General features: G+C 27.4%; 1 protein-coding gene across 1 annotated transcript; it reads right to left on the bottom strand.

The window, feature by feature from the left end:
- On the bottom strand, positions 1-1,607 carry LOC135930308 (uncharacterized). Its single transcript, XM_065467090.1, has 2 exons — positions 1,365-1,607; positions 1-1,300 (listed from the first exon to the last, which is right to left on the bottom strand). Exons 1-2 carry the CDS (start codon positions 1,424-1,426, stop codon positions 1-3), a joined length of 1,362 nt encoding a protein of 453 aa, XP_065323162.1. The 5' UTR covers positions 1,427-1,607.
- Between the last annotated feature and the right edge of the window lie 12,198 nt (positions 1,608-13,805).

Here is a 13,805-nt window from a genome sequence, read left to right as displayed (position 1 = left end):
TTATTTGTAGCATTTATTCAATTGAAACATGATCAGGGATCTCATAGCCGAATTATAGATAATATTGATATAGACGTTTATGGAATGATTGCTATGCTTTAAAAAATACACTATAGTTTGAATTTTGATTATGTTGCTTGAGGAATTCTCTACCCAAGATTCATTTGTCGCAAAAACGTAAATTACATATGGCAAATTTAATAACAAAAATTCGATGCCAATAGCTAGAGTTAGAACGTATTTTTCGAAATACAATTTTGAAGATTTCTTTGCCTCCTTAAAATTTGGATCGTTCTTTAGCAATTGTTGTCGTAATTTCTGGGTGAGAGGGAGAATGTTATTAGGAATAATATTACTGGATAGTTTACCCATCATAACATTAGGATCTAACACGCTGGGTCTAGTGATTTGATTAGCCATTGTTAAACTAGTTTCATAGTTTGATGCAGTTTTTGAATCTAAAGGCGATTTAACGACCCCAGTTCTTTTGAGTTTCTTCAATTTAATATAAATAAAAACATTGGAGATTGTGATTAACAATGTAGGTAACAGATACACCAGAATACTAAAAAATTTGTCGTAGTAAGGAGAAAAATTATGATAAAATTTACTCAGTTTAAAATAGTAATTAAATTTTATGCTCTTTTTAAAGAATGACTCGCACGAAACGGGGTATAATATCGCGGTCGTATTTTGAATAGCGCTCACGTAATTCAAACCCCTCTTTATGTCCACATAGAATAGGTAAGGCATGGAAATAAGTATCGAAGCAAAACAAATCGAAATCATTAATATCAAAGCGCTTTTTTGGGTCTTCTTTAGTATAAAACGATGACCAAAGAATTGGCTTAAATGATTCAAATACTTTTTCAAACTATATTTGCTCGTGGCCACCTCGTTTTCGCCTTCATTATTAGGACGATGACTACTAGTTAAGTTAGCAAATCGATGGGGGAAGTATATGGCCATAAATCTGTTCATGGATAAAATTGTGGTATCCCAATTTACGTTCGCGGCGCATATATGCTCCATTAACAGAGTGACCTTAATGCTAAAAATCATGAATATTTTATTTGAAATCCCCAAATCGCTACTTGAATAATAAAGGAAGGGGAAAAAAATTAAATTGACGCACGCGATAACATCCCACAACAGAATCGCGTATATGATGACGTAAAAATGAGTTGTAGAGGCGTTCCTATTTTTTTTTGATGGCCTGAAGGAAACAATATTGCTTGTATGGCTATGGAGCTTATTAGAGTCTTTGCTTACTATATTCGTATTGTGATGAGTTTGATCGCTGTTACCGTGAGAAATGTCGTTGTGTTTCATTTTTAAGTTAAAGGTAAAATATAAAATATTACCTATAATACCTAAGAAGAGAAGTGGTCCCAGGAAATATACGTAAAATAGCTTTTCGAACCATCGAATATTCTTCGCTTCGTAATTGTTAGTAGTAATATTAGCTAAACATATCATGGGGAAATGATATGTGGGATTATTCATTAACTTTCTAGTTTTCTACTGATTAATTTAACTAAAAAAAATCCTAGATTTTTTTACAAATTTTTACAGGAGTTATTATTATTGCATATTTTAAAATAAATATTTTTTCTTATTTATAATCAGAAAATAAAATTAAAAATGGTCTTTATAATTAAAAAATAATTAAGGGAACCAAAAAATTTTTTTATTCCAATTTGAGTATTAAAAATAAAAATTAATTGTAATTTATTACTATTGATTTTTATTATTTTAATTCATTTCAAGGCTAATCTTGATGATATTCAAAAATATTAATTTTTTAATTGGTTTTTAATCCCATTGGAACTTATTAATTTTTTCTTTAATTTTCAATTTTATAAACATAGAGCTTAAGCGATTCTTCTTAATTAATGTCTCTCACATTGATGGTAATAAATATTTAGATGTTCTAGGGCAACATCATTAATACATTACATGATACTCTTTGAAGTAAGAATTTTTTTACCAAATCTTGCAATGATTATCGTTAATTGTTAATAATTTATTCTCGTTAATTATCCAAAGAATAAAATTTCTTATAGAGATGCAAAAGTAGGCCCACCCGTACCCGGCCCAAATTTTTTTTTAAATTTTTGCCGCCAGCCCGGCCCGAATTTATTTAAATATAAAAATTAATCTTTATAATTACTCAAAATATAGGATATATGTTATATGGCGTCTACTTTCTATAAATAAAACCACATATTTTTATTTTACATAAAATATTTAACATTAAAATTAATAAATTTAGATATATTTTAAAAAATTTCTAAGGCCCGACCCGGTTCAGCCCAAATTTTCTTATAAAAATATTAGGCCCAGTTCGGGTACGGACCGAGCCTATTTTTGCAGATCTCTACTTTGAACCATATTTGTTCTTTATCTAGCTTATTTGTTTTGTTTTAAATATTTTACTTATATTTCTTTTAATATAAATTTATGATTTATCAAATATTTATTAAAAAAATGAGAGAAAAAATTGATTTAATTTTAAGATCATTTCTGGTTTTCTATTTCTGGTTTTTGGTATACGAATTTCAATTTCATTATAAAAATTTAAAAATATATATCTCTGCGGGCCTACCATTAGGCTATTCAAAGAAGTTTAAATGTAACAACCAGCTTAATTAACAAAGATATCTAAAATTAAAGGGAGTGAATTTTAAAATGCCACATTCTTTCGATTTTATCGACCCGTATCTCAGCCGCTGTTTGCAGTTACAAGCTAAAATTTAAATTTATTTTTAGTTATAATATATGTTAATACTAGTAAAAATTTTAGAAAAATATGAGGGACCAGGGGTTGATTTATCATGAAATTCACATTATACACAAATATTATATTCAAAGTTTGACAATTTTTGGTAACAAGTATCTAGATACAGCTATAAAAACTGTTTAAAAATTATTAATTACGGTGCGGATACAAGATATTACCTCAAATGGTTATACAAGACACCTTAAAAGATTTAATAAAGGTATTTAGTCACAGATATTTTATAACATAATATTAGGCTATATTTTTTGGAGACTATATTAAAAAATTAACAATTTTAATAGAATTAGGTTAAACAAATAGATATTTTAATTTGTTATCGCTGAATTTTATTTTTAGCACTTATATATGATTTTTTATATTCATTAAATCAACAGGGTATCTCCGAAGTAAAATTAGTAGATTTCTTATAATAAATATGATAACAATTAAAGATTTAACAAAATATTGGCATTATAAATTAGCATCTAATATGTATTGTATTGTGGTCTGTTTAAATTTAAAAATATTTTAAATTTATCTAGTTGGAGTAATTTTATAAAAATTTGTTTAGATTAAAATCCCCATTCCTGAGTTTGAATACCTATCCTATGGAATGCTATTGAGAAGAGCAAACATAATCTATTCCCTTGCACATATGTCAAGCGGAACTATAATTATCATTTTTTATAAATATAGGCGGCAAAATTAAAGCCATTATAATAAAACCCCAAGAATATTTATTTATTTTTCTAAAATGAAGAAATATATAGTCCCATTTTCATTTTTATAGAAAGCCCGTTAATTTGAAAAAAAATTATAATTTTATATTTTTTTAAAATGATCATTATATTTTATATATGTATGTAGGGGAGACCGGGGTAAAGCGATTGACGGGGTAACAATGTTAACGCGAATAACTTTTTAAACATTGAGTATAAAGACCTTAAATTTGGTGTGAAGATGTATTTTTATATCTAATTTCTTACCTATGTTCAACTTTTAAAAAACTTACCTGGTTTTATATATTTTGTCAAAAAACTGTTTTTTACCCAAAAAATATAAAAATCATTCTCTAGTATATTTTGCTTTTAGTAAAATTTACATATCCTCAGGATTCAAAATTTGGCACACATGTTCCTTAATGTATTAGCTATAAAATAAAATTTATCTGACATCTTTAGCTATATTAGAAGTCACGCAATAACGATATTTATAATATATGTCACCTAGGGGTAAAGCTGTTATGGGTAAAACGGTTAAAATATAAAATTATTCACATTAATTTTTCATTAATTCATTTATTATAATTTTTATTGTATCAATCAAATAAGTAAAATTATAAAAGAAAAACCATATACAGAGATGTAAATATAATAAATGAAGCCATAAAATATAAAATAACAAATAATACTTCATTAAATTTGTCTGCTAAAAAATTTAACATACCTTATACAACGTTGAGAAGGAGATGTAAAATTGGTATTAAAAGTTCAGATCATCATAAACAAATATTTACAAATGAAGAAGAATCTAGATTGTGTGACTACATATTAGAAGCAAGTAGGTCATTTATGGGATTAACGCCTAAACAAGTAATTAAATTATATTGTTTGTATTATATTGTATTTCATAATTTTAATAACTCAATTCAAATATCAATATTAATTTGGTAACTTTAATAAAAATGCTCAATTGAAATTATATTGTATTTCATAATTTTAATAATGCTCAATCTAAATATCAATATTAATTTGGTAACTTTAATAAAAATGCTCAATTGAAATTATATTGTATTTCATAATTTTAATAATGCTCAATCTAAATATTATTAATTTGGTGACTTTAATAAAAATGCTCAATTGAAATTATATTGTATTTCATAATTTTAATAATGCTCAATCTAAAAATCATGTGGGGCAACAATTTCAGATTTATGATATACCAGGAGTGTTAAAAAATGAAATACCAAGGGCAGTGACATCAAATAATATATTAAATGGATTCTTAGCATGTGGCATATTTCCTTTAAACCCAAATATATTTACAGAACAAGATTATATCTGCTGTAATAATTCAAATGCTAACTCAAATATTGAATTTGAAAATAATGATGAAAATATTAGAGTGACTCAAAATCTTACAGTGACTCAAAATCTTACAGTGACTCAAAATAATGATAGTGATTTATCTATATTATTGAACGAAAATGTTCCAGATGATATTGATGTACCTTATCATGATATGTTACCATCATGCTCAAAAAATTATAATAAAGTATTCAATCCTTCATCTATAATACCTATTCCAAAATTATTCAATATTTCATCGGATAAAATATCTAAAAAAAAGAATTCAGAAATATTAACATCTACACCTTATAAAAAAAAATTATTAATTCTGAGAAAAAAAAAGATATCAAAAAATAATTGTTTATGTGTTATTTGTAATAAAAACTATAAAAATAGTCGCGAGGGCGATGAATGGCTAAAATGTACAATGTGCCTTGAATGGGCACATTCTAATTATGATAATTATTTTACATGTCCTTATTGTATCGATTAGTTTTTAAATAAAAATCATAAATAAATCTTAAATTTGTAATATTTGTTAAATAAAACAATAAATATGTGTCAAATATTATTTTAACCACTTTACCCTAGTGCTTATCCATTTTACCCTGTACCCAGGGTAAAATGGCGAAAATGAGTAGTTTTACATAACTAATCATAGCTCCTAAAATATTATAGGTAGAGGGCTACACTTTTTTTTATCTTGTAGAAGAGAGATGGGGCTACACATTGATCTATAATTTGTTGTGTTTGACTCTTGTTTAAAATTTTTATGGTAAATATGCAAAATGCCTATCGTTTTACCTCGGTCTCCCCTATACGAAAGTGCTCAAATATTTAAGATTTAAACATTTTAAATTTAATTATTGATCATAATTAAATTAATCTAAAACAATATATTCTAAAGTGGGAAACATAATATGAAAATAATTATGGTTTTATTCATAGGGCTTCTTCTGGTTTGTTCCAATTCTATAACTGACAAAAAATATTTTAATTTACAAAAAAAAATGTTTAATAATAAATATAAAATATAAACGACGAAATTATATTTACTTTTATGCTTTATGCTATTGTAAATTTATTGTAAGCACAATGAGGAAACAATAGATAAATTGTGAAGGGGAATATGTCTATTTCATAGTCGCCAGCTCCTTGTAGTGTGACATTCGCGTTTGTTGCATTATTCACGGTCTATTAAAAATAAAATACGTATATTAAGAAATGTGGGATTAGGCATGGGAGAGTTTTATTAAGTCTTTTATAGCCACAAAATATAATAATGTCAAATAATATATATATAAAACTCATTTTATTATGATAAAATAAACAATTTAAAGATAATATGTAATATTATATATAAAATTATAAAAAAAATTAAAATAAATACTTTTCTTTATTACATAAAATGATTTTATTGGGAAACTTTCTATATCTCCTAACAATTTATAGATTTCCACGTAATAAAAAACAGAATTAGGATATCCCGCAAAAGTTAAGGAATAATTTCCATCATCTTTCACACTCAGAACGATGTCTTTACTGAGGTCGCAATCACTCTTGGCTGATATCAAATTTATTGAAGCATAACATAATAAAACTATCGAGATGAAAAATACATTATTGTTGATAAGTGAAGAGGACATTTTTTTTAAAAAAATATATTTTGATAGAGAATTTATTTTGAAATAATTATATGATATGATTTCTAATATGTATATATTTTTTTAAAAATTTTTATAATTATTTCGTTGCTATGTTTGTACAATTTTATCATTTTAGCAATTATTAACATTGGCAATGATATTTATTTGTAGTAAAAAAAAAAGAAAAGAAGATAACATAGAGCAGTTTAAATATTAGATTTTCTACATTTCTATTTTCATTTTTATTTCTAGATGAAATTTATATAGAATGAATTTATATTATTTAAACACGAAAATTTTTTTATCCGAGCTTTCGGTTCGGCTCTTATAATTTTTGTACGTGTTTCGCCCGGCCCTTAATAATTTTTTGTGAAGGAAAAAGATATAAATTTGCTTAATAATAAGCTTATTTTTTATTTGCAAACTTCAAGTGGAACCTGATCACTAAAGTAATCACGTCAAATTTCGCATACCTTTTTCAGCTAGAGGCATTGCCCAAATGTAGAAAAAATTCAAACCATTAATTTAGTAAATGTCCTGAAAGGGGAACATATGTACCCTCGGGGATTTAAAAATTATCATCCCTAAAGATTCTGAGAGGAACATCTGTACTTTGGAAATTTAATTATTTTAAATCTTTACATTAGGAGCATATTTAATGCTAAACAATACATCTGCACTGTTTTATGCATTTTTATTTAACAAAAGTTTTCAACCATCACACAGATTTTATTTTATAATCTCGATTTAAATAAATTTTATTTTATAGTTAGCCATGTAATTTTTATTTTCTTGATAATATAATATTATTTTAATAATTTGATCAATACTGCTATCAGATCATTTCCTTTCCATAGTATTGATATCTTATTTACTATTATAGCAAATGGGGATTCAAATAAATTTAAATCAAACATTTTAAATCGAAAAATAAATAATCTAAAAATTAAAATATTGCTATCAGATCATTTTATTTCCATAGTATTGATATCTTATTTACAATTATAGCAAAGGGGGATTCAAATAAATTTAAACAAACATTTTAAATCGGAAAATAAATAATCTAAAAATTAATATAAGATACATATTAGCATAGATATAATCGTATTGATTGCTAGCTGCATGTCTATAAAATAACTGTTAGTATAATAAACTAATCTCGGATGAAATAATCAAATAATTCTGAATAATACTATGATTGATAATGGAGAAACTAAAACTTATGCCGAAAGAGTATAGAAGGGTTTCTTTTGATATTACATGATATTACTAATATCCAATAAAATTTCTAAAATCCAATAGATATTACATGACATTAAATAAATCCTACTCATCTAATAAAAATTAGTCGACTATCTATTTATAAATCAGGAACTTATAAATAATCATAGTAAATTAATTTTTATGCATTATAAGTAGATGATAGTGTTAAAGTTATTAAAAAAAATATTTTTTTTATGATATGATTTGAATATTTAAATGAGAGATGAATATTAAAGTTATCCTTAATGAACTTGAACGTACGGAGAATATGATTGTTTATTTTAAATTTGGCAAAAACAATTTTTTGAATATAAAAACCCATTATTCTTAACGAACTTAAATGTACGGATAATACTATAGTTTATTGTAATTTTGCATATAAGATGTTTTTGCATATTAATTTTTTTTATATAAACTCGTAATTTTTATAAATTATATTCATTCAATTTTTATTTTGGATTTTTTTTTACATAATTTATATTTGGAGATAATAAAGTCATATCTTTAGAGGTGTATCTTAAAACGTATATTTATATTGAATATATTTATCTTATTATTTATACCTAAAACTTCCAAATCCGACACTGGTCCGAAGAGTAAAAATCTTAGGGACCGCAGATTTTCAGTCTAATTAAGAGACGATACAATAAAATTTAGAAGAAGTAAATTGTGATTACAAGTCAATACTTTGTATATATCAGCGTATTTAAGGTAAAAAAATTATATTCAGGATATATTTATTTTACTTTTTATTTATAATATTAAATTGTTTTATATTTAATTAATTTTGGTATGATTTTTAAATTATTTTTAATTAGATTTTTATTAAGCACGTTATAATGTATATTAATCAGATGAGTATTTGGAATTTATTTTTAGAAAATATAATTTTAATAGTTTTTGTGGTTATGATTTTTGTTTTTACATTAGATGTAATCATAGGGAGAAGTACAGCTTATATTAAGATAGAGATGATAGAATTAGAAAAGGTTAAGAATATATTGAGAGATATAGAGAAGAAGATAAATATAGATAATTTCAGACGGACAGATAATTATAGACAAATAATTTGTTTTAGTTGCAGCCAGCCGGGTCACATGTCGCGACAATGTGATTTAAAGAAAGATTTAAAGGGCGCGAGATGTGGCAAGAATGGTCATGTAGCTATTAGATGCAGATTAGACAATTTGATATTAAGATGTAATACGTGCGGTCTAGATGGACACACACAAGAGAGATGTAAGAAATGACTAGTAGAAGGAAATGTTAAGTATAATTTTATTGATAATTTTATTTATAATTTTAGTGATAATTTTGATGATAATGAATGATAATTTTAAGGATAACATTAAGGATAATGTTATTGATAATTTTAATAATTTGAATGATAATTTTAATGATAATTTTGTTAATAATAAATTTGTTAATTTTGTTAATTATAAATCAGGTATAAAGAGAAGTAGAAATAAAATGAGAGACATAAAGATAGAGAGGAGAAATTTTGATATATATAAGTCGAAAGATGCAACGTTGATAGACGTACGGTTGAATTAGAGGATTTTTTAATGAAAAATAGATGCCCGAGAATAAGGACAAAGATTGAGGAAGCTGAAATATGTTTTTTATTAGATACAGGAGCAGAAATTAGTTTGATGAGTATAAAGGATTTTAATAAATTTTGGCCAGGAAAAGAATTTGTTATAAAAAAAATAAGAGCCAAACTATTAGATGGTAGCGTAGTGAAAATTTTAGGTTATTACAGAACAAGATTACCTGAAATTAATAGAGGTATAACTTTATGGATAACTACCTTGAATATTGAGCCAATTTTAGGTTGGGGAGATATAAAAATATTAGATCCGGTCTTTATTGAAAATATCTTGAGAATGAATGATGAAAATAAGGAAACGATAGATAGTGATTTCGATAAACGTAAGTTGCCTAATATAGTAGATAAACAAGATGTAGTTCTCGATAAACTTAGAAATCGAACTCCAGAGTTTTTAATTGAATATAGAGACAAAGAGAATAAGAGTTCAAGAGACATAAAGTCTTTAGAGGTAATACCCGTTGAAATCAACAGACAGATAATTAAGAAGACAGTAGAACAGGAAGAGATTATTGAAAATAAATACAGCCATGAAATAAGTATGATTGTAGATCAATACTTGGAGGTTTTTAAAGAAGAGTTAGGGACACTAAAAGATGTTGAAGTAAATATAAAATTATTAGAAAATTACCAGCCTAAATTTTGTGGAGTAAGGAGATTGCCTTTTTCTTGGTTAAAAGAAGTCGATAAGGAATTAAATAAATGGTTAGAGGAAGGCATAATACGACCTATAGTGCATAGCGAGTGGGCGACACCGTTAGTCCCCATTAGAAAAGCAGATAATAGTTTAAGATTATGCATAGATTATAGAGTTTCGTTAAACCCATGGATTAGCACAGTTAGTTATCCATTACCGAGGATAGAACAATTATTAGCAAATCTAGAAGGAGCAACATTTTTTTCGAAGATTGATTTTTCTAACGCTTATTTACAGATTAAAGTGAATGAAAACACGAGTAAGATGTTAACAATTACGACGCATAGAGGATTATTTGCATTTTGTCGCTTAACATTTGGTTTGAAAGTTTCGGCTGCGATATTTCAGAGAACAATGACTTCTTTATTTCAAGGGTTAAAGGGAATTATGTATTATTTAGATGATGTTTTAATATCAGGTAGAACCGAAGAAGAACATAATGCTAGATTAGTTAAGGTGCTAGATATAATATTAGAGAATGGTTTAAAAGCTAATATGAAGAAAAGCGTTTTCGGAGTAAGAGAAATAAAGTACTTGGACATTTTATAAAGGGAAACGTAATTACTCCGATTGCCAAAAATATAGACAAGATAGTAAACATGAGAGCTCCAAGTAATAAGTCTGAATTACAGTCATTTTTAGGGGCTACAAATTATTACAATCGTTTTATTCAAGATTTAGCTGAAATTGCTACAACATTATATAGTCTATTAAAGAAAAATAAAAGGTTCGAGTGGGGAACAGCACAGGAAGAAAGTTTTAAAAAATTGAAGATAAAGTTGGTAGAGAAACCTATGTTGATGTGCTTTAATGAGAAATTAGATATTGTTTTAGCAGTGGACGCATCTAATGAAGATATAGGAGGAGCTTTATCACAAGTAGTTGATGATATAGAAAGACCGATTTTATTTGTATCAAGACAGTTTAATAAGGCTGAAAGAAATTATTCAACTATAGAAAGGGAAGCCTTAGCAGTCAGCTTTGGTTTAACCAAATGTAGAGAGTATTTGTTAGGCCGGAGATTTTTGTTATATACAGACCACAAACCGCTGGTAGGGCTTTTTAAAAGAGATAATAATGAGTTGATGATGTCGCCAAGGTTACAGAAATGGCTGATGTTGTAGGGAATTTTGATTTCGAAATAAGATTCAGAGCGGGTAAACAAAATTGTTTACCAGATATATTATCGAGATTATGGGATAAAGACTTAGAAGACAAGGAAATAGAGCCAATAATAAATAGTTTAGAATATAGTGAAAAGAGGAACTAAATAGTAATGTGATAAGAGCTTTAAGGATCGACACAAGAGAAAGGCCGATAACTTTAGAGCTAGTAGACAAGATTTCTCAGCAGGATGAAGAATTAATGAGAATTAGAGCCTGTTTGAAGGGAGATAAAGAATGGGAAGATAGAGACCAGGCCTTTAAGAACAGTAGAGGTGAATTGAATATAGAAGACAATTGTTTAATGAGAGGATATCGTTTAGTGATACCAAGTAGGTTAAGGAAAGACATGTTAGCAGCCATACATACAGGACATCAGGGTATAGAAAGAATGAAGAAAAGGCGAGGGAATACATTTGGTGGCCCAGAATGAATAGTGAAATTGAAGAATTATCTAAGAGTTGCGAAACATGTAATAAGTGTGCGAATGTACCTGCAAAAGTTAGGGGAGACAAATGGCCAGAAACAGATGTACCCTGTGAAAGAATACACGTAGATTTTTTAGAATATGAAAGGAAGAAATATTTTATAATGGTAGATGCAGGTTCGAAATGGATAGATTGTCAACAGGTTTCTAGTCTGACGACGAAAGTAGCATTGAATAGGGTAAAAGACTTCGTAAGTAAATATGGATTAATGAAGACCTTAGTATCATATGGTGGTCCAGCATTTATAGGCAGAGATTTTGACAAATTTTGTGATAGATGGAAGATTGAGCATTTATTAGCACCATCACATTACCCGAGAAGTAATGGACAAGCGGAGAGAATGGTAGCGCTAGTTAAGAGTTGGTTAAAAAAGGAAAAATATGGAGAAGGAAAATGGTGGTTATTACTATTAGCGTACAACAATACCAAGAGAAGCAAAGGATACTCACCATCAGAGATATTTTTAAGTAGAAAAACTAGAACTCAATTAGATTTTTTGAAAGAAAGAATAGAACAGAAAGAAGTTATAATTAATGACAGATTTAAGATCGGAAGCCTAGTTTGGATACTACTTTTTGATGGCCCAGTTAAATGGGGGAAAGGTATAGTGAAGAAGAATATAAGAAAAAAGAAGGTAGAAGTAGAAATTGAAGGAAGAATAGGAGTAGTTTCGAGGCATATTAGGCAATTAAGACCTAGGTGTCTAGGTTAGTAATAAATGGCGTTGTGAATCGGTTAAAATGCGGAGAGGTTGAGAATGCTGATAGACATAATTGATTTGTTTTTTAACAAGTCTGCGAGATTTATGAGAATCAGAATGTTGAGAATGTTGATAGACATAATTGATTTGTTCCTTTTAACAAGTCTGCTAGAATTATGAGAATCATAATGCAGAGAATGCTGATAGACATAATTGACTTGTTTTTTAACAAGTCTGCGAGAGTTATGAGAATCAGAATGTGGAGAATGCTGATAGGCATAAATGATGTCTTCCTTTTAACAAGTCTGCGAGAATTATAATAATCAGAATGTTTACGTATGAAGTACACAATTAGTAGAATAGATCGGCTGAAGGTATGAACAATTTGATAAAGGAGAATGAGAGAGGCATAGGTAATACGAGAATGATTATGAGTATTGAGAATTAGGAAGCAGTTTATAGGAGATAAACAAATGATAAATATAGTATATATTTAGCTTAAGTCCGTGATAGATGTCGTCGTACGTGCGAGTGGGAAACTTTATGTTGAAGATCGAGATTAGGATGGTTGATGGATCAGCCGAATCGAGAAGATGGGTAGATGCCGCCAGAGAAGAGGCACAGATCAAGTATGGGGAGATGACGGTAGATAGACCCACAGGCAGGTCGTACAATTGCAGAAGAGAACGGGAGTGGGGATCTTGAAGTAGAATGTCTTGCAGGTATTGTGGGGGTGATCATATTTTACGGAGATGTCCCACGATTAGCACAAACAATAACATGTTAGCAGTACAGGAGGAAGAACCTATGGTAGGACAAGGGAGCAGTTTATGAGGGGTAGAATCAAGTAGAAGTGCGAAGGTGTTTAAGTTATTAAAAAAAATATTTTTTTTATGATAAGATTTGAATATTTAAATGAGAGATGAATATTAAAGTTATCCTTAATGAACTTGAATGTACGGAGAATATAATTGTTTATTTTAAATTTTGCATAAATATTTTTTTTGAATATAAAAACCCATTATTCTTAACGAACTTAAATGTACGGATAATACTATAGTTTATTGTAATTTTGCATATAAGATGTTTTTGCATATTTTTTTTTATATAAACTCGTAATTTTTATAAATTATATTCATTCTATTTTTATTTTGGATTTGTTTTTACATAATTTATATTTGGAAATAATAAAGTCATATCTTTAGAAGTGTATCTTAAAAGGTATTATTATATTTATATTGAATATATTTATCTTATTATTTATACCTAAAACTACCAAATCCGACAGATAGGGCTTGTAAATAGCTGCTAATTTGAAAGATTGAATATAATCGTTATGATATTAAATGCAGCATTCAAAGTAGATGGTGAACAGATTTGATCTTCCA

The sequence above is a fragment of the Gordionus sp. m RMFG-2023 genome, chromosome 5, assembly GCF_954871325.1.
Source record: "Gordionus sp. m RMFG-2023 chromosome 5, tfGorSpeb1-WG-v2, whole genome shotgun sequence".
NCBI lineage: Eukaryota > Metazoa > Nematomorpha > Gordioida > Chordodea > Parachordodidae > Gordionus > Gordionus sp. m RMFG-2023.
The sequence above is the reverse complement of the archived record's forward strand: the minus strand, read 5'-3'. Positions and strand labels throughout refer to the sequence as shown.

Bases quoted from the DNA above. Each gene is read 5' to 3' on its own strand.
- LOC135930308 (XM_065467090.1), bottom strand. From the start codon at position 1,426: ATGGTTCGAAAAGCTATTTTACGTATATTTCCTGGGACCACTTCTCTT. The intron at 1,301-1,364 runs GTAATATTTTAT...TCACGGTAACAG, and splicing joins TCTCTTCTTAGGTATTATAG to CGATCAAACTCATCACAATA.